The sequence below is a fragment of the Xylocopa sonorina genome, chromosome 1 (genome assembly GCF_050948175.1).
Source record: "Xylocopa sonorina isolate GNS202 chromosome 1, iyXylSono1_principal, whole genome shotgun sequence".
Classification (NCBI taxonomy): Eukaryota; Metazoa; Arthropoda; class Insecta; order Hymenoptera; family Apidae; genus Xylocopa; species Xylocopa sonorina.
Window position 1 is genome coordinate 2,960,134 of NC_135193.1, and position 21,858 is coordinate 2,981,991.

At 47.4% G+C, this 21,858-nt stretch overlaps 3 protein-coding genes across 6 annotated transcripts in view; 2 read left to right on the plus strand and 1 right to left on the minus strand.

Moving 5' to 3' along the window:
* LOC143424938 (uncharacterized) overlaps positions 1 to 21,858 on the minus strand; it is a 322,538-nt gene that overhangs the window by 284,411 nt on the left and 16,269 nt on the right. The gene's annotated exons all lie outside the window — the stretch shown is intronic.
* Carpa (Carbonic anhydrase-related protein A) overlaps positions 1 to 21,858 on the plus strand; it is a 416,930-nt gene that overhangs the window by 232,630 nt on the left and 162,442 nt on the right. The gene's annotated exons all lie outside the window — the stretch shown is intronic.
* Positions 4,966 to 13,779, plus strand: LOC143427811 (uncharacterized). Its single transcript, XM_076902277.1, has 17 exons — positions 4,966 to 5,034; positions 7,489 to 7,552; positions 7,698 to 7,803; positions 7,907 to 8,005; positions 8,086 to 8,269; positions 8,454 to 8,640; positions 9,196 to 9,284; positions 9,656 to 9,929; positions 10,341 to 10,422; positions 10,496 to 10,648; positions 10,755 to 10,950; positions 11,234 to 11,412; positions 11,603 to 11,969; positions 12,051 to 12,397; positions 12,471 to 12,788; positions 13,449 to 13,562; positions 13,636 to 13,779. The coding sequence occupies exons 1-17, from the start codon at positions 5,001 to 5,003 to the stop codon at positions 13,777 to 13,779; spliced, it is 2,937 nt and encodes a 978-aa protein (XP_076758392.1). The 5' UTR covers positions 4,966 to 5,000.

The window sequence follows — 21,858 nt, forward strand, 5'->3', positions numbered from 1 at the left end:
GTAACGCGTGGACGACTCGATCGTATTGACGATTAATGTCCGACAAATCTTTTCGCGTGTCCATCAGAAAACCGTCTTGACGCGTGGCATTACGAATTTCCGCCGCACAAAGCGCGTATCCTTCGCGGCGGATTCATCTTGCTAATGGAGCGCCACGTGTGATTTCATTTTCATTTATTAATTTCGTTAATGGCATAATCTCCAGTTTATTTCCGATTGCCGTCGAGCCGGGTGCGCGCAGCATCTCGGATCAATTTTCCAAGAACCGACGCGGCGTTGGTAAAAAATTAATTTTCTTAATGCAACACTATCTGCGAAATGAGGTGAGCGCCGGGATTGCGAAATAATTAGTGTTTCTCGAGCGTGTCGGTGGCTCGGGAAGGAATCTCCACGGTCGAAGATCTCGCTTTGCGGGCCACGGACATCGGTCATCTTTCTGATATGCGATCAGTCTCAGACATTCGCCGTAGCATTTTAAAACGGTTCGACTAGTCGCGCTGCTGCGAACAGAAACATTACGACTGTTCACGACGGTGGATTAGTTCTGGTCAATGACAGAGGGTGGGAAACGGGGCCTGTTCGTTAGTCGTTCTCCGTCCGTCCGGTCGTTCAACTTATATCGTCGAACTTACCGCGGCGAGTGTCTCGCACTCGTTCGAATTCCGCGTTTCAATCCACGGTGCTATTAAGAAAATGAAATTTGCAATTCAGATAGGCAAGAAACGCAGCCGCCGGATTGACGTTTGCCACTTTTCCGATGGAGAGATCGAGACGCGAGGAACTGGGACCGTTCGTTGCGGGAGAACGAGAATTACACTTCGTTGCATCCAGTTTCAGTTACCACGTTCAGATAAATATTTCCGTTCCTGTGTTGCTTCTACCCCGAACCCAGATTTCCGAACGCGTAAAAATTACTGCCGCCGTCGCCGCCGCTCGAGTGACCTGTACGGCGCCGTATCGACGCCACCCCCGCGTAATAGTCTCTGGCAAATAATAAAGTAAAGAGCGACGTCTTTTTCGGCGCCGTAGAGTCGACGTGAAAGACCATCGCGTAAAAACCAGGTCGATATCCTCCATCGACGAATCTGTCGGTAATCGCAACCCTGTACCTCTCTAGAAGCCTCCATTCTCACCCTCTTCTCCGTGCGCAGTTCGCAGAGAGCTGGCTGGCACCGCATTTCTCCCTCGCCTCCGCATTCTATCTGCGAACGCGACCAGTCGAAGACGTCCCCGTCATCGGGACGATTCCGTGGGCTAACGAAATCGGTATGCGGCCATCGGGATCCGAAATAATTTTCCAGCATCCGCGAGGAGCGCGGCGTAGAGCGGGGAATGTATTGCGGTCCAGGGCCAGAGCTCCCTCTCGCAGCGGACGATTCCCTTCCGCGTTCCGATCGAAATATGTGCGGCACGTTCCTGCAAGGTAAACTCGAAAGGTACGGGGCTGCGCGGTGGTATTTGTCAAGACTCGGCAGACGTGCCCGTCGGTATCCGACGGAGATATTATTCAAGATAGAGCCAGGGACGGGAGCCAGCCAAGACGAAAATGGCCACTTGGACAGTTGGACAGTTGGCGGTTCGGCGCCGCGATACCGTCCTCCTCGTCGTCCCCCTTACCCGTTATTCAATCGTCGTGTCGCTGCCACGGGGGACGGTGACGAGACCGGAAACCACGAAGGAGGATCGACGCTACTTCCGGCTGCGTCGCTGTCACGCCGAGTTTCCACGACGTTGCTGGGACGTATCTATCGACGGCTTTGTTTTTGGGTCGATCGACCCTCCGTCGTCACGTCCCCCCTCGTCGATGGACTTTCTTTGACCCCCTTCGACGTCGTTTCCGCCGGTTCGTATCGCCGATAAGCGCGATACTTGGACGAAATTCATTTCCCAAACATTTCGCTGATCGTAGATGGGCTTGGTAGCGTCCTCGTGATTTTTATGCGTAGACTGTTGGAAGTATTAACCCTCACAGAGTGCAGGGATGTATCCAATATTTCTTCCGCGAATTGTAAATTAATTTAAAGGACGAAACGACTCGTAGCTATAGTCGATTCGTATTTTTCGCGATCGGTAGTCGAGATTGGCAGTACGCAGCCTTTTTTTACCAATTTTCGATGGTCTCGGGCAGAAAGAGGTTAGAATTAGGTAGCTGGAGTTTTTAATTAGAGAAATGAAGGACGAAAAAGTTGAATGGCTCGAGTGGTTGCGAGAACAGATTCGATTCGGTTCGGCTGGATTGATCGAAAGAGTTTTTCGATCGCTTTTTCAAGCTTTGGCTGTCTTTTTTTATCGCAAGTAATTTATTTTTTTTTATCTTAAGAATATTTCAATTTCTCACTCGTCACTGGTGGTACAGCGAGAAACATCTGTTAATGAAATAAAAACGAGAGGGGTGGGGAAGGAAAATGGCGGAAGAACTGCAACGATATACCGTTGAACGAGGCAGCAGTTAGTATTGGTTGAAAATCGTTCGTGATTGGAATCATGGCCAATTCTATCAAAGCACTCCTGCAGCGCGGCACGAATCGTGTTTCCGCTAAAAACAAGCATCGTTAGAAAAACGCAACGCAAAGAATATCAATGCATCGAAATAATTCGCCTGGACGGACCGATCCTGGTATCGGAATGGCTTTCAGATGTTACCGTATGATCGACGTGACGAACGGAATGACAAACTAATTTGATATGTCATTTTTAAATCTACATCCGAGACGTTGGTTTTATCATCGAGACTCACGCTTTTTCACCGAATCAGCGAGTAGTTCCCAAGTGGAAACTTTTATTCGAGCTCTTCGATCATTTAACACCTCCAACCCCTCATCTCGTTGCCCTCGTCGTTTCCTTTCGAACGTCGCGAATTCTCACGGCAAAAGGGGCGACTTTTTTCCAACGAAGAATTCGATTAGGCGTCGTTCATTGTGTAAAGGTTACTGCAGCGAAAGCATCGCCGGCTCGTTTCACCGGAATTCCACCCTCGTCGCCCGCCCCGCGTGCACCCCCTTTCGCCCGCGATTTTAGGGCGAACGAGATCGGTCGAGCTCCGTCGATAACCTATAACGAGGAAGAAAGCTTTCTTTATCTGGGTTGCAAAATCGAATTGTCGTCCCTTCGTCCCAGCCGAGCTCTTTCTCGCAGATTCTCGCACCTCTCCCTTCGGTCAGGAGTTGGTGAAAACATTTCATCCGGACCCGTCTTTCCGCGTCCGCCATTCAACTTCCCGCAGAAGTTAAGGGCTCGTTGATGAAGCGAATCGGATATTCCTCCGAGAAAATAATTCCGCCGGGAATTTCGAACGGCGGTGGACTGGCTGAAAACTCCTGGTTGATATTGTTAATTCGTGATACGAGAAAACCCATTCGGGCGTCGGGAAACTTGCTGTATTTAATTTGCATCGCGTTGACGGGCAGCAACTGGCGGAAGTTCGGAGTGTAGTTGCCTGCAGGCACGAACGTCCCTCATTAGAAGAATCGTTCAGATGGAAATTTTAAGGAAGAACCTAAACATCGGTAAACGATACTTCTCTTGTTAATACTCGAAGCCTTCAACCCTTGCGTTAAATATCGGAAAATGTTTATTTGTCAAATTCCCAACAATTTTACAAACTAAATACTAAGAACAAATTCAATTCCGCGTTCTGTACTTCTCTATCTACCCCCGGTGTACTTCTCTAACAAGATAAGAGCTCTTCCCTTTATTTCCGATTCATCGTAACGCTCAACCCTGGCCGGTTCGCGCCCCGCCGTCTCTCCCAATACTTCAAACTCACCGTGCACACATTCTCCCCCGACCAAAAAACCGAAATCCACTTTTCTCCCTTTTTCACACCTTCATCGTCCAACTTTGAAGCACCCGGAAACCGCGCGCGGGTTACGCGGCGGATGGGGCTGGTACCGGGGTGTAGGTGGGAATTCGCAAATTTACCACCAAGCGAAATGGAAAATCCATCGAGCCATCCACCTCGTCCATCGTTCCCCAACTTTTTCCCCGCCTCGCGCTTGTTTTTCTCGCCCTTTTAAACGCCTTCGACTACCCGGGTAAGCGATATCTCGCTCGACCACGACGGACAACCCTTATTGGTGGTAGTTAGCGCGCATAGCGGGCGAGGAAGAGGGGCGGAGAGGGTTGAACACAGTCAGAGGGCTGACTCGACTGAGTGGAATAGCGAGGAGGGAAGGGTCTCGTGGCAACTTAAACAGCGGGTAACAAGAAGTAGCAAGTAATAATTGAGTCAGGCAAGTATGCCGCGGACCACGCCGGCAAGCTGGGGAACGTCGATGTGGATGTACCTGACCGGAATTCGTGAACAGGGGCGGCGTAGACGGAACGGCGGGGGTGGGTAATTCCGGCGACTTCGACGATGGAAGATGGTTTCTCTTCTGGCTCGACGATCGGATAGAATTTAGGTGTTTCTTGGAATATTAATGCGACCTTACGCGCAATCAGGGCAGCCGCGTCCATTGGATGGTCCAACGGGATGGATCGTTGACCCCGTTTTCAAGCTTCCCGCTTCGAACGATCACTTTGAATAAAGAATACCACTCTGGCAGACTCCCACGTGAATTGGTTAGAACAGGACACTCGGTAATTTCCGAACACTTCCGTGTCAATAACAGAAGTGATCACCAATAACAACCACTCTGATGTATCTAATCTCTCCTCTAAACCAATATACAAATCAATCTCTCGTCGCTCCTTGATGTCACGCTAAGGAACAAGAAATCGTGCACGTGCGCGACTCGCGTACCCCTGTGTCGCGTGTAAAAGGAGATTAAGAGGTCCAATGAGAGGAGAAAAAAAAGAGATAGAGGAAAAAAAAACTGGAAAGTTACGCCATTGGCCAACAGCGTTTCCCAAGTTGACCGTTTGGTGGCGATATGGGCGAACCGATTCGGGATCGTCCCAAACGATTCCCCGTCAACGATCGATGCGAATCGGGCTACGAGACGTCCACGTGCGGAAAGTGGCTCGGTATCGAAGGTGACACGCTCGGATGCTGAGAAATGTCCCAGAATAACCTGCTGCAAGGATACAACTGTGAGTAGACCAGGCCCGTTTCGAAACGCGGGACCAACACGATCTTTTCGCTCTCCGATTTCTCACCTTTCCATCTCGCCCCGAATTTTCTTCGCCCTCCGCATCGTTCGTGCTCCGACGCGTCCACCTATTCTAAATAACGTCGAATTGACGCGGATCGCGACTCGTCGTTTGTCCGTCACCGTGAAAAATGAGCCGTGATAATGGCGGCTTTCGTTTATTTGCCGGGCAGACGGTTGGAAAAAAGAAAGGCGAGACGATGTCGGACTTCTGCCGATCGCCACGCGAACCTACCAATACGATCGGTTCTCCTTGACAGTCCTTTCCGGTCTCCTCTCCGTTCGATTATTGACGCCTCGGTGTCTAATGGCGATGGCTTCCAGTTCTTTCCTCGGGGTTCACGTCTGGACGCGTGTCGGTCATTTTTGCCTTTTTATCGGTTACACGATCGCGAGAGAAAAAGTGGTACGTACAAACGTGCGCGTGCTTTCGTGTGGCTTCTTGCGCTGGTACCAGAGTCAAGATAGTGGAAATCGTCTGATAGAACACACGGTGGAGTCATTAACAGGTGAAACGTACGTAGAATTCATCTATGAGTGATGACTACAAAGAAGCTTTGTAGTTTGTTTGTCGGATCGTTTCATGTGAGTCATTTGTGCACGTTTAATTGTTGAATAATTTTATTTTTGAAGTCGCAATATTAAGAAGTTAAAAAATTTTACATCTCTAAATACTGATTTACATGCAAAACGCCAATAACTTTTACACAGGAAAGTAAATTAATTTGGTCCTGTTTAAAAATTGGAATTGGATTGCAGTTTTTTTTGTAGGGAGAAGTTAAATAAGTAATTTCGAGCGGCGCATCGCCGTATATTCGTGCGATCGGTAATAATATCGTCTCAGGCTCGTGGATGGAACGCACGAAAAAATCGTTTCGTTGTTTTACAAGAGGCACACTTGTGTCGGCAGTTCCATTTAAATCAGTGTCGCTCAATTCGTCGATCATTTCAGATATTTTAGAACACCGAATTCGACGATTTCTTATTTAAACGATTCCTGTTCTCGCTCCAGGATCGTAAAGTATTCAGTTTCTCAACGAAATATATTATACAAAAACTTCAAATCGACTTGTCCATTCCGCCGGATAGATGTTTCCATTTTTCCAAAATATTACACCGTAGTTTGTGGAGCAGATCCACTGATTTACCTTTCAAACTACCGAATAAAGTAGAAAGGAATTGTTAATTAATTAAAATTCGCGAGTCATTTATCGTCATTGAATAAAATATATTCTGAAACGTAAGAAAGCTGCTGGGAGTAAACAATTTCGTAGTATACGAGTGGAAATGCGTAAAATTTGTTTACGAGCGACGCGTTCGTATCGTTCTCCGTCAGTGATGTCGGCTACGCCCGATCGTGCCGATCTCGTCATACGGTGTCGCATTTCAATTGCCTCGTGCGACCCTTAACAATCGGATAATGGTTTCGTCGATACCAAATTCTATCGTAATATTTATCCATCGACACGTTGAAAGAATAATTGACTGAAAACGTATCGTAAATATATAGCTGTCGAAGCTTGATCGAATTAATAGCGTTATCAAAACCGTAATTCCTCGATATCGTCAATATTTGTCGACGTGGAAATCGTTGCCTGGTTATTAATAGACACCGTGGAAATGAAAAAGTCGCGAAGCTCTCGCGCGTCGAAACGGTTACGAGTGGGAACGATGGCGGATCTTAACAAGGTCCAAAGAGACAGATGGCGGAGGGATGAAGCTCGAAGGTCTTGCGGAGCTTTCGGTCAATACGACGCGAGTAATGCGGTTTATTCATTTGTAGCCATTATAAATTCCTTTAGTTGGATACGATCGGATGCCGCGAAAGAGCATATGGAATATAGGGGAGGGTAACAGCAGTCACAGACGGGGCAATGGATTATTAAATAAGAAGAAATGGGAAAAAATGGCGGGGAGATGATGGAGAGCGGGATTATCTTGTCACAAGAGGTATTAGAGTACAAGTATATTGTGCTCTCCTTCCTCCGGGGAAAGAATCTTAAAAGCTTCCTGCTAAAAACATATGCACGATCCTTATTCTTAATCCTCGACTCGGGGGTTTTAACGGAGAAATAGTACCGTCTCGAAAATAGCTGTTTAACTATGTTCTTTATTGCGAATCTTCCGTTTCCATTTCCGCGTAAAACTGTTCGCAACGGAATCGTAATAGCGCTCTCTGTTCTCCGGATTAATTTATACAACGGTCCTCGAGCGTGCCAGTAACCGATTTTCTAAGCAATCGCGGAATCTAGTTCGAATATCGTATTTAAAGAGAGCGAGAGAGACAGAGCGAGATTTAATATCGCTGTCGCGCTCTGCATCGTTTCTATAAGACTGTCAGCTAACGTTTAAGAGGAATCCAGACGTTTAAGCGAGGCGACGTTCAACTTTTTAGGGGAGAACCAGTACGAGGACTCGCAGGTGCAATTCACTCGTCCCATCCCGGACGAAGTCATCAGGTGCGTTTGAAAAATTTTCTTCACGCGTCCCAGTCACATCGATTCGCGTGTTCGATTAACAAACCGTTGTTTGAATGATTAATATTGAAACGAAGAATGTCGAGCGTTCGAAATACGTTCTATCGGTGGATTTCACGTTTTGTAGCGTTTATGAGGTTTACGTGAAAGAGGAGGCCGCAGGTTCCGAGGGGAGGAACGATGTCACCGTCGTGCCGAATTTGCCGTCCACAAATGATCACCAATTAATTCAAGTAATTATCACCGACCCCAGCCTGCGTATACGTCGCGCGTGCCACGATTTTCTGCACCGCGAATGACTTCCGTTAAATTCTAATTCACGTGAACTGTTTTAAGGGTGATTGTATGAACCTAGACGTCGCTATAGACTCTGAAGTAATTAACATTGACAGTACCGTGGCAAAGTTTCTTGGCAAGGATGCTTTCAAATACAAGGTAAATATGGTATTATAAAATTATAGTTTTTTTTTTTTGTTAAGAATTTTTGGTAATTAAAAAATGTCTATTTCATGCAGATTCTCGATCAAAATGTTAGCTCGACCGACGATAACGTTACGGTGTACTCGCATCCGGTCGTTGAGGCTCCTTCTTCGACTTCCACGCGACTGATCGACAAGGATGATCCAAGATCGAAACTCCATTTCGTCAAGTATTTGAAGCGAGATGGGAAGACGTTAAAGATTTGGGAATGCGGGATCTGTGAGTGACTCGATCAATTCTATAACTACTTTCATACCGATTAGAACTGAGCTGACTTTGAAGATCGAAAGGTTCGAGAGGTTAAAGCGAGGAAATTGTAGCAGAGATTTTGTTCCGTGATGAAAGATCGATAATCGCGTAAACAGTTGGCGAAATCGTTGCAAAAGGTTGGTATTCGATTCAGGTTCGAAGGAGTTCCGGCATCAGTACACGTTAATGAGACATTTGCCGACGCATACCGACGAGAGGAACTTTAAATGCGAGGCTTGCGGCAAAGCTTTCCGGCAGTTGTCGACGCTGAGCCAGCACAAGGCGATACACAGCGACGCCAGGCCGTACGTCTGTGAATTTTGCAAAAAAACTTTCAACAGGTCTGGAAACTTTCAGTAACTACAAAATATCCATGTTCACCCATCGATCGGCCGTTTTTCGTTGCCCGTGGCGCCGTTTAAATTCCGTTTCGAGTATTACGGCGAACAACGCTTTATTAAAACTATTATACAGCCTCCTCTTGGGGAGAAAATAACGACACGGGTCAAGTTTAAAGTGCACGCTGTGGATCATTAGCGTTTCGCGATCGCGCGCGCGCGCGCGTGGAAAAGAAACATTTTTTAATGAACGCGAACACTTGGATATTTTTATAAATTAATTCTAATAGAGCGTATCATTTTTTCCCCCAACGAGTCCGCTTGAATGGATTATAGCGACGCATTAACCGAAATGGTCTCGTTTCTCTCGAGCTCGAGGGAACTCTTTGTGAATGAGCAATTGATTCGGTAACGAAACGGCGATCTAGAAACGTCTGCGGGATTACGTATAATTTTCGTCCCATTTACCTACATTGAAAAAGCTCTCATTATGCGCGAGGACACTGTCTCGCGTTACGCTCGAATTTTCGATTAAATCGTACCGTTCCACGTTCGTAGAGTATCGACGTTGATCTCGCATCGAAAGACCCACTCGGAACACAAGCCGCACAAGTGTCAGGTTTGCGGCAAGGGATTTCATCAAAAGGGTAATTATCAATTGTCCATTTAACTGTACGCGTACAGGTTGTTTCGAGATTCTTAACCCAACGAGTTCGAGAAATAATAGAGAACATCGAATCGCGCGAATCTGGAGAATCTCGCGAGAATGAGCGTAACGGAGCGCGTGATTGAAACAAGTGAAAAATCCTGACCTCGCAGTTCGGGTAAACGGTTCGCTGTGCAAACACGTTCCGCAAACCCTCTCGTTCCCTTTCCGCGACTGATTCGCCAGTCGATTAAACGCTCGCCTAACAATTCTGAAACAACCTCGTACGAAGTAAGTAAGCGAAAGAGCGAGAGGGGTGGGTGCCACGGGCGAGATGGGGGTGGCTGCAGTTAAATACCGTTCCGTTGTCAGGCAATTTGAGGAACCATGTGTTTACCCATACGAACGAGAGGCCGTACAAATGCGAGCTCTGCGGGAAGGGCTTCAATCAGATGTCGAATTTGGTCTGCCACAAGGTCAAAGCGCACGCACACGCGGAGAAAATGCAGCACGTGTGCGGCATATGCGGTAAAGAGTTCCCGCGTCGATTCTCTTTGAGATCGCACGAGGAGTACAAGCACGGGATAAAGTATCGACATCCGGCGGGCGTGCAGCCGGGCATCAACGATCCGAGCGTTATAAGAAAGTAGGTAGACGTCACCGAATCGAGCTGAACGACGCTTAATTCGCCCCTTGACGGACGGGCGTCTGTCTTTCGTTCCCGAGCGAACGCTGCTTGAATGTTGAGAGATCTCTCGTTCGATAGAAAAGCTGACTCTCTTTCTTTTTCCTGCCTGTCAGAAATTCATTCTTTATCGGAGGAGTCATTTTCGGGTCGTCACAGTTGAATGAAATTTTTATTGGCTCCTTCTTAGCGGCGAGACAAATAGATATTTTGGTAGAATTTGTAAGTCCAGTGAACGTAGCTGTTTGGAGATGCTTAAATCCGTGGAAATGAGATTATACCTGTCCGAGCTGATCAGACGACGCTTCGTCCGTTTTATTTTCATTTTTTCGACGATTGCTTCGCGAGATAATACCTGAAACGAAATTTCAGCAAGAACGTCAGGATCGTGCAGTTGCCGAACGGCGATCGAAATCAGACGATCGAAGTAGGGGACAAGGATTCGTTGATGACGGTTTGTAAAGCGAGTATTCTAGAATCTTGGTTGCTGACAAAACGAGCCATGATCGAGACACTTTTGTTAACAGCCGGACATCTTGGAGTCCGTGGTGATAGACAAGATCGACACGAAGGCGATGGAGATGGCGTTGCTCGAAGGGCAAACTCCGTTCGCCTTGTTCAAGCCTGCCAAGGGAATTCCTGTACTCGTCAAGGTGTCGCCGACTGGCAGCCATAAAAATGTAAAAGGATTCGTTTCCTCGATTCATGCAACTCGTAAAAAATGTTTATTTCAATTTTCTTCTTTTTTCTCGCAAGAGGATAAACGGATTTCGTTTGTGAATTCAGATCCTGACACCCGCCACAGCCGAAGATCTACGCGTGGCAGGCAAGATGAGCCTGAGCCCGACAATTTCGGCCGACGCTGACAGGATCAAAGCCGTCCAGGTGAAGGTGCCAGTGGTCGCCACCGTAATTCAGAGCATTGATCCCGACGGGAAAATGAATTTTATCGTCGAGCCACCTGGACCTGAGAACGAACACGGTTAGCAAGGCGAAAAGAAATGGAGCGGATTCGTTTCCGGTGAAATAATGATAACTCGATTAAATTGAAGCTTCACGATCCGCGAATATTTACGGTAACAGTTGGCAGCGATAGCGATCGTTTCGCTATCCCGGTACGTTAGCCGAACGATTTTACTCGCGATACAGCCTCGAAACGACTTCGCGGCGTCCTGTTCGCCGTCTATAATTGGCTTGTTAAAGCGGGCGATGTTTTTCAACGCGTCGCCGCGATATGGCGTTCATTCGGTGTGCACTTTCGACAGAGAGCCTGGTGACGGCATTGGATTCCCAGTTCACGTACACCGAGCCGGTTAGAAACGAGCCCGATCGCCAGAATGGTCCTGTTGTGTCTTCCGTGATGGAGGATTGCAACGAGCTGTTGGAGCTGGCCGCGCAGGGTGGAATACAGTTCGTGCGCGCCACCGAAGATGGCCGTTACGAGGTGATAGAACATCGCTCGATCGTATCGGGAGTGGAGATACGTGAGACTGTTTGCGAGCAGATTTTTATCCTCTTACAAGATAGATCTAAATATTTGAATAACAACGCTTTTTACCAGCGACTGACAGTAGGTCGTTTACGCGTTGATAATCGCGTGTTAGTTGTACTCTAGTTCCGATTAACGATGACAGGTGATGACCAACAGCGAGGCCCGCGATTTGATGGCGCAGAACTCGCACGACGTGACGATCCTCGACGGCGAAGAGGCGGACGCGATCAATGTGGTGAATATGCGCGGTAACGGGGAAGTCATCATCGGGGATTCCGATAATCAGATCATGGTGCTCGACTCCGCCTCCGCGCAGAAATCCATGTCGATGGACGGCATCGAGATCCTCGAGGACAAGGACATCCGGATCCTCGACAGCAAGAGCCTCGATGACCGATTTGTGGACGGCATTAGTTTCCTCTCCCAGTCGAAAATCGACGATTTGATCCTGGGCTCGAAACCTTTGTCCATCGACGCCGGAGTTGCTGTTAGCGAGCACGAGGACGAAGGTTCGTCCCATTTACGTCCTCGATTATCCATTTATTCGATGTTTCGTGCTTCCACCGTGATTTCCCTTATTTTATTCGTAGCTATAGCGGTGCCATCGAGTCAACAGGAATTAACGAACATCCTCAGCCATCGAAGCGACATTTCGACTCTATCGACCGCCTCTCACTCTTCGATATCCTCGTTGCTAATGAAAAATCATCCAACGCTGTCTATTTTGAACGACACGTTGCCCTATTTGAAGAGTAACACCAGTTTAGTCGAAGACCTCAACATTCTGGGCAATTCGACGATGGACGACAATCACTCTGTGTACGAGTCCAAGATGAAATTGCCTTCGGCTTTCGACGATTCTGAATTGGATACAGGGTTGATGCCCATTAGCCAATCGGACATGAAGATCCTCGGGCCAGGAAGCACAAGTGGCAAGGTAAATTTGCGGGTTTTTCTATCCTCGGTCGAGTCACTGTGTCAGGTATTCGAAAATGAATCTCTCCGCGAAGGTACTCGGCAATAAAGCAAACTGTCTGTCGCCATCGAGGCTGTTCCCTGGCCTGAACGATGTGAAGATTTTGGGCCCCAAGAACCACAGCCAAGAGATGATGAGCTCGCAATATCAGGACGTGAAATTACTCAGCCCGTACGAGCAGTTTTTGAAGAGCACCGCCTCGAACACGAACGGCTGCGACAGCGGCGGGGTGAACACTTCCGGCGGGTGCAGGAAGGAGGTGAAGATCCTGGGCAAGAAGTTGGGAACTGGCATTATTACCAGCACGGAGGAGGGCAACGTCGTGGAAGTCATTGAGGAGAAAACTAAGCTAGTAAGAGATTTCATGATTACCTTCAATTTGTTCGTACGCTAATCGTATCACCCTTTCGTACACGGTTCTGTCTTAACGCCTGGTTCCGTTTAATATTCAAAATCTCGAGTTTCCCGGGGCTAAAGGGAGTTTCCGGGAACTTCTGCTTGAAATTTAATAAATAGGCGTCGGGGTTTATTGCGAATTGGTGCGCCGCGGTTGTGCAAAGAAAGTCGAACCGAGTTCACTTTTGACTTTCCAAATGTAGGGGATATTAAATATCACGACAGCTACTTTCCACTCGTGGAAAAGAAAGCAAAACACATGTTTCGCATTTTCGTTTCATTACTCACGCGTTTTTTCATCGTATTTTATTTTCAAGGACTCCGAGATCCCATCATTTTCAGCAAATTTCAATTGCTTCATTTCCTGGATACTAAGTCACTCGACCATCTAAAATTATACGACACTACACACTGCCAGGGCGAATAAAAACAACACAAGATACAGGACCATTTCCATCGTGCGATAATAACGACAAAAGTCTGCGCGAAAGATCGATGCAAAAAATTCAATTTCTATCTTGAACATCGACCAGTCGCTACTCAGATACGTCCGGTCACGAATCAGCCAACGTTCAGAGAGAGACGCAACAACAAAAAAATGATTAATTTTTTGAAGATGATGGACGACGCGGAAGGGCTTTGCAGCAACGTGGACAACACGGTGATTCTGTCGCCGCGGCTGGACAGGCAGATCACGGAGAACGGCGGCCCGGACAGCTTCCTGCTTCAAGTAAAGACACTCGACGAGCTAAGTTACGATTTACAGACCGCTGAAACGGAGAATCTCTCCCCGATCTACGCAGGCATGTAGCCCGTGCGGGTCCGATTTTTTGACATTCGAGAACCGCCTGAAGGACGACGCGTCGCCCGCCGACCATTTCGAGCGAGCCCAGAAGGACTCCAGGGACAGCTTCAGCTCCGCCGGCGGTCTACCCGATTTGGATTGATCGAGGATCCGATCCGTCGGGCCCTCGTCCACTCTTCCGAATGTTTCACTGCTCGCGAGCGGATATTTCGCTACGGGGAGATCTTTCTATGGCTGTGAACGATGGACGCGCGACCGTACTCGCGCACGAGACGCCAATATCGACGCTGTGTTTCGATATCGTTTAGAGATTTCGCTGGTCCTTCGTCGTTTACGTTGTGGCACGTATAGAGAGCACGGTTAGAGCAATTTACTAATTATTATTATTATTTTTTTTTCGTTTTTATTTTCAGGATTTTAGTAGGGGGTCCTCTAAAAGAGTTTATTAGAATCCTCAGAGGGGTCATTGCTCGATGCAGTTCGTCCTTCGTTTCTAGAGCGATTTTACTTGACTCGCGGAACGAATGAATTTTAGCAACGCGAAACTTGACAGCGAGACTTTGCGCTCGATCGCTTTTAACTCGTTCGGATTTCGAGATCGACGGCTAGCGAGGGATTTATTAAGTCGAACAGGAGGAATCGAGTCGATGGTGATCTATTTTTTTAACCCTTAGCCGTGTTTGCATTTTCGCGTGGCGGGCCAGCTTGTAAATTGCAATTAGCGCGCACGTGCGCCCCGTGTATCCGTGTTCGAATATGCGTTGTTCATTTTCCCGGTTCCTGTTTTCGACACGGCCGATTACATTGTATAAATTCGGATAGTATTCACGTTTGGAGAATAAAATAGTGCGCAGAAACTTGTCCGCCGTACGTACGATTTATTCACGCCGCCGACAAATTGGACGGTTCCGTTCAATTTTTCAAAAACTTTTCGCCATTAGTATACCTCGGAAAAACACTGTTCGAGATAGGTAGCGAAAATTTTGCCCGGTTTATTTTTTTCGAGGTTACACTCGAATGTTTCGAGTTTGGCAGGAAAACAGAGAAAAAAAGGAACCGACTGCAATTCTGCGCGTTTTGACACGGAACGGTTCGTACGTACACGCGTTGCGTTTAAAATATGGCGTTAACTTCGGGGGCTAGAAACGCAGCGTGAACGGCAGCAACGTTCAACTGTTCCAATTTAACTTACATTGTCCGTTCGTTTGAAAAAAACAATGGAACACACGAACGTGAAAGAAAAACAAGGATTGTATTAGAAATATCTGTTAGTATTACATATATATATATATAAAAACGAAAGTATATAGAACCACTCTGGTGCAAGCTACTCTTTGGGAGGGACACGTACGCGCGTGTCTTCCTTTTCTCAAGATTTTACCACAACGCGGTTGTTGGTCGGACACAACACGTGTCACTGTCGTTTTCCACTTTCCGCGCGCACTGCACCCTGATACGTATTACACTTTCACCCCCTTCGCAGCGTCCCTACCTCGCGCGTGGCCGAGCTGGATCGGTGGATTCGATAAAATTTGCTCAACAGAAGGTGACGTTCGCCACGCGAACTTCTAGCCACCTTCGTTTCCCAGCGTGCATCCACCACCCTCGTCCCTGCACCTGAGAATCGTCTCGGGTTAGGTGTTCGCGTCGTAGACAAAGGGAACCGTCGCGGGGACGTTTCTGGCGCAACGAACAGCCGCACAGCTACCCTTGGCTTCGCGCTCTTCCTTTCTTTACATGGTTGCTACTCGTTGTAGCTCTGACAACTTCGAACTGATAAGTACGCGGAGGACTGATTTAATGGGATCCAACGAAACGAAATTAGTCGCGCGGTTTTTGATGGAATTGAAACGACGTTTCCGTTGAGCGTCATTCGAGGTAATTCGGTTCACGTTTCGTTACAATTCAGCGATTCTCTAATTGAACGTCTGATTTCTTTCTAAATCGGATGAGGTGTCACTTAACGTCTATTTGAGTATGAAGACGAAATTAATATTGACGCATCGATTTTAGTTTTTGTGGAACGGTTTTTTTTTTATATACATAATAGATGCGACGATCAGAAGCATAAAAAGGCGGAGGGGTCGATGGAGGCAGAACGAGGTGCCGTAAATAAGCTTGAATCCTTTTGGTGGAAATGCACGTCTTTGACGAATCGAGGGGGTGTCGACCGTGAGCCGGTTCTGAAAAACTTCTCTACGCGAGAATTACGTGAACGAATCGACGTAACGCCATTGACTTCTTCGTTTCGCCTTTCGCGGGGTGCGCCCTCGGTTGGTTGGCTGGCTGGGCGCGGGCACGAAGAGAGACGCCCGGCAGCGTTCACGGAGGGAGATCGAATTTGCGAAATGGCTGTGTACGAGGGTTGAATTTCTGACGAGGTAATTCGCGAGGGAAGCGTAGCAGACCGGCGTCCCGCGGAAGGTGGAGAACGGAAAAAGTTGTAAAGGGCGGGGGAGGGGTGGCGAAATTCAAAGTGAATTCCCCTGAAATAGGCGTCCCGTCGATTCACTTCGTTACTGGTGACAAGTTATGAAGCTTTTCTTGCCGGGGCATCGTTCAATGGACGGAATGATTTTTCGCCATTCTTCGCCATTCTTCGTGATTCTTTGCCCGGTGAATCCTTGGGTACACGGAGCCCGCCATTTTTCCATCGTTCGTAAATGGATGTTTCGCCCGTAATTCGCTGAAAAGCTTCTGTACTTGGAGCGTATCCGCGTACCATTTCGTCTGTCTATGAAAGTTTTGATTTACAAAAATTTCATGGTCACTATTTTGGAAAATTTCGCTGATCCAAAGTTCGCGGAAGTTGATTAATTTCCTCGCGTGAAAAAGTTTGGCGGAAATTTCCGCGCGGACGGACGGCCACCGTCAGACTCTTGCCGAATAGGAATTAAATAGAGTCGCATGGGGAGCGCAATTGCTGAAACTTGATTACGAAGGACCTGCCTTCGATGCAAATTGCTTTTGCGCGACATTTATGCTGGTTGCAAAATAGTTCGCTCCCGAAAATCGACCCCGTCGCGAGCGCTAAAATTGTTTTCGCTTCGCGTGTCGCGTACCCCGTTTAATTATTTCATTACATCAGGCTGATCGATACTTTCGTCCACCAATTATACGCGCTTACCGTCGTTCGATTTTATTGTGATATACTCGTTTCGAATGTTACACTCGCCCCTTTCAATCGATCAATGTTTTTCGTCGTACGGTTACAAACGCTCGTTGTCATTCAGTTTTAATTCCGATCTATTTATTTTCCGATACTTTGCGTATACATTTCGAAGCTCTTCTCTCGCGTCTGCTCGCGTGTGCGCGTTCTACGCGGCAAAAATAAAGAAGAAAAAAAAGAAAAAGTAATTATCGAGTACGATCGAATAGATTCATCTATTCCGCGCCGAGCCGGCGATATTTGCATGCGATCTGATTCCCGCGATGCGTGTCGCGTTAATCAGGTTACGTGCATTAAGTTGGCCCCAATTATTTAACATTCATTGGCCGATCGATCGACCTTGTTTCTCGCCGTCCCTGTCGCTCGACGATCGTCATTAACATATTCGCCAGCGATATTCATAAACAAACAATCCGGCGTTCCCTTTCGTTCGGGTCCAGTCGGTCGACCGAGCCATTATCCAGTTTCTAACGAGGCGAATATACTTGCAAAACGGGATCGCTACGGAATTCACAAGGAAGCCGTTATCGGGTGGAAAAAAGAGTGAAAAACTGGGAGGAAGAGAGAAGAAAGGGAAGAAGGAGAGAAAATAAAAGGTATACCGTGGAAGTGATTAAATATAGAAGGAGAAAAAAAAATAGGAGGGTGGAAGAATGCGGAGCATCGTGGTTTTCCTTCGGCAAAAAAGAAAGGAGGAACCCGTAGGTAAGAAACTGCGCGCTAATTAAGGCTGTTTCATCAGAGATTCCCTTTTTCGAGGGGCTGGGGGCTCGGCTTTTAAATAAATTATATCGCGTTAAAAGCCTCTTCACACTTCCACGGATAATCCATGGGTCTGTCTCGCGTTGGATCTCGCGCTCCGCGGAGGATTCCCGTTGATGGAAAACGATCCTAAGCCTTCTAGTTATAGGTGTATCATAATACACCGCGAGATGTCTCGGTGAATTACTTTCCACCTTAATTAAGGGCCAGGACGAGCGGGAATGGACATTCGGACGGCTTACCGGGAGGATATTTTCGGCGCTATGCTACTCGTTGGTTAGAGTACCTTCCTCGCTTCCGGAATAATTGAATTAGAGGGACGTGTCAGAAAATTTTATACATTGACAGACGTGGGATCATTTGTAAAGAACTTAAGAACGGCTCTCGAGCATATTTCCGCCGAGTAAAGGTGAACATTTCAAATTTAACCGGAAATAGCTGTTCCATGAAATTTTATATATCGCGCTGTTCGTTGTCGACGTTATTTCTTAAACTTTAGAAAATGGCTACCCGCGCTCTTACAAGCTTGTACGCGCTCAGTGCGCTCAACGCTCCTAACAAGAAACGCGAAACGTTTTTAATCGCGATGGGCGAAAAATAATGCAGAGACGAAGGAAGCTATCGTTTTAAGGAGTAGCAGCACAATGTAGCAGAAATCAGACGCAGGGCAAGCTAAAATAAAATCGTCGTTTGTTCCGTGCGATACGCAACGCACGTGGATACGGTTTGACGAGACGGATGAAAAGTCTACGGAACGGCGGTATTGTTGCTCGTAGAATTGTAGATTACTTTTACGATTCACGAGCGGCGCGGTTAAAGTAACAGAAACAGTCCGGGTTACCGTTAACCGTTATGTTCGTACATAAATATAAAGCGAGTCCTCCGGAGGCGAGTCGACTATCAAGTAGTAAGGATGAATGCCAAGTCGATCGGCGAAATATTGCGGTCTGTGCCGGATTCAATGTTGGGAATAAATTTAGGCGCGGCTGTTTATTATTTCGAGCCGCCTAAATTATATATGTTCCCCACTGCTCTCTATTATTCTCCGATGGAGTTATTGTCGCTTGGCAAACGAGTCGAGAAAATTAATTAAAAACCGGAGAAACAGTTGTGGAACTGGAACGTCCGAAGCATTTTAGAAAGTTCCTCTCGCAATTAAAGAATAATTTTATCTTCTATTTAGACGAGACTAAACGCAAAGCGATTTTATAATTAATTACAGTTGAGGGAAGTCACTTGATGAAAATCGTTTGGTAAAAATAATCGCACCGGTTTCTCGAGTTTAGACCAACAAAGCGACGACGACAATCGACGCGTCGCAGTAGTAGAAGTCAATGTGCATCCGGCGACGCGCGCGCTCCCCCTTTTCTTCCCTGGCTTTAATAAATTCGCGGAGAGGAGATACGAAGGACTGCCGCATCCCTGTGGGAAGGTTATTTAGATTTATTCGCGAATCCTCGAGCCGCCGATATTTTCCCCGAGTGCACGTGCCAATACCAATAGGCGGAGTGGTTAATACCGTCTGGCCTGGCATCCATCCTTGCTACTTGATAGTCAGCTTCCATTCGAATGCTTCGTCTTATACCGCGGTCTATACAGTAATCCTAACTCTCATCCGCTTTTTTTCCCTCGATCCCTGTATCGCGGCTCCGCTGCACCCGCGTTCGGTTCAACTCGAGGGTACAAAATGTCGTCGGATGGTCTTAAGAATTCCGCGGCGAGAAAAATTGATCCCCTCGAATCGTCCTCCCTCGAACCGTTTAAAGTCGCGGGAGGACGCGATCGGTTGCCTTTGACGCGTTCACCGTTTAATATTCATATTTCAATCCCGATAGAGGGTCCATTCCGCGGCGTAAAGTTTCCTCGTTGATCCGCGTCCGGCTGACCACAGGAATTTCTTGTTGCACCGAGGAAATCACAGAGAGCCGGGCTCCTCCTGACGACAGCAACCTCGATTTTGCGGAATATCCGGATATTCGAGGGTTTTATCGCTTCGGACGGGGAAACGCCGGAACTACTGTGGTCGACTGCAGAAGTTAGATAATTTTCAATAATAGGAATTGATTCTTGGACAAAAGCGTCGGGTTTACGTTCTCGCCAACCTTTCCCTACGATTGTCCGCGAGGCATAAGAAACTCTTATCGTCGTCCACGGGTTTAACCTATTTCTTTTTACGGCTAATTAGACGCGGAATAAAATTTATCTCCATCATCGGGGTAGGAAAGTTGTCGACTTTCTTTTTTTTTTTTTTTCTCCATGAAAAGTGTAATTCGTTGGAGAAATAGCGTCTCTGTCAGAGATTTTTTCCTGGTATTGGAGATTTCTTTTTGAGAAGACTCTTAACGGCACGGTTAAGTCCCGAGGCTTCTGCATCCCTCGCAGCTCGGCCGATGCCTCCCTTTTGTGCGGGACACCTGATATATCACGATGATTCTCCGCGAGCACGCCTTTACGAGCGGTGCAAAAAATTTATAACCCCAAGATGGAATTGAATTTCCGGTCGGCGCCGGCCGAATACTGATTACACCGCACTTTATACACCTTGCCCACCCCCTCCTTTTTGCGGCCTTAATCGTCTGGCACGATTGTGCGACGCTGACTTCCGTCTACGTTGGTTTTGCGACGTCTCGTTCCCAGCCCGTTCCTCATCTCTGCCTAACGAACGAGACCTCGATGACGGTTGTTAGTCGACCGTGATTTCATTGCTGCGAAACGTGTACAAGACCCTTAATCACGCTCGTCGCGGAACTTTCCTCCTCGCAGTTGCAATTCGACTCTCACTTTTGGCCAATTTTTGACGACCTCTGGTCGCGTTGGTAACAGGATTAAACTATCGGAAACGGAAGGCGTTCCTAATGTACAGTCGAAAACTCAATTCGGTTAATAGAGTCGCCCCGCTCTGTACGGTTTCATCAATTCTAGAAAGGCGAAGCGGAATTTCTAGTTATCACGCGAGCCCTTTAAATCTCGAAAACGTAACTCCCGTTACGTTCTATTAAAGCCCCTTCCCGTAGCCCGCAATAATTTCAACCGGCAAACGGGAATGATTGCCGTCGCGGTAAACGAATGGGGAGAAATGAATTTTCATTATTAACCATCGGGCTTAATCCGAAAAACGGGCCGTGTAATGGGCTGTTGATGAAAAATTTCAAATTATTCCGGGACGATTATAGCAGGGCTGGTCGTGAAATTAGCTTCCCGTCTCGAGGCGTGTAATCGCGATTACAAGAGGGCAGTTTGTTTCATCCGAGAGGCCACCCTCACCGGCTCGGGCATTAACGACGGCTTGGCATGATGCGCCAAAAACGAAATCAACCCGTTCTAGATCTAATTACCAATTAGTTAATGAACCAAGTGCTTTGGTAATTAATCCTTGATCGTATTGAGGTTTGCGCGCGCTACTGACCGAACCTAGTTACATTACTCACCGCGAATAATACCTAGAATTCTACAGCTGCGGGTGGTATTATTTGAAATCAGCGTATCGCTCTATTCCCGACCGATAGAAAATGCATGATTTCCAACGAGACGAGTTAGCCGCGCGACTGTCGCTCCGCTCATTTTATGCGGTTCACGATGGAGTAATAATTAGCAGGCAGACGGGGGATGCGCGAGATATCTTTTTGACACGCGAAATTCAGATAAACGCAATCGTCGATCATTTTTCGGACGCGGGACTGGAAATTTAAACGACCGATAATATCGTGCCCCGATGGACCGCGGCGGGGATCCTTTTCGCGCGGCTATTACTCGTCCGAATGGCAAATATAGGCCGGTCGTATCATCGATTCGCGGACTCGTCGCCATTTTATTGCGGATCACCGGACGACGATAATTGCGTCGCCGCTAATGATGAATTATGGAGGCTCGGAACGGCCGTGGCCGGCTCTCTCTCTCTCTCTCTGAAAGGACGATATTAATTGCGCGGGAGTCACGGTGGCGTTGAAAAAGTCACGTAATACCGGCGGCACCGGTGCGCAGATGTAGAAAACATTCGCGTAAATTATGTAACCGCGCCGCTCGGGCATTCGCGATGGACAGCCTGTCGCCTTGAATAATTCCCGCTCGTTTTGGGGAACTTTGACTGTTCCCTGCACTTTTTTCTTCTCTCTTTCACGAAACGGTACTTTCAACGTCTCGAAGATCGGTCTGTTAATGCAGAGGCTAAGGGTGTATGAGTGCACGGTTACATTAATAGGAACTGGTGGAATAATTAATGGCGATAATACGGGGAGCGCGTGTAGATCGCCAGATGGCGAGTTTAATAAGTCAAATTAAATTGGATTAAGA

What these genes read in the sequence shown, in the direction of transcription:
- LOC143427811 (XM_076902277.1), top strand. Translation starts at nt 5,001, where the DNA reads ATGTCCCAGAATAACCTGCTGCAAGGATACAACT. An exon ending in TGGACCTGAGAACGAACACG is followed by an intron (nt 10,951 to 11,233) that starts GTTAGCAAGGCG and finishes CACTTTCGACAG; the next exon opens with AGAGCCTGGTGACGGCATTG. An exon ending in CAGGAAGCACAAGTGGCAAG is followed by an intron (nt 12,398 to 12,470) that starts GTAAATTTGCGG and finishes CTCTCCGCGAAG; the next exon opens with GTACTCGGCAATAAAGCAAA.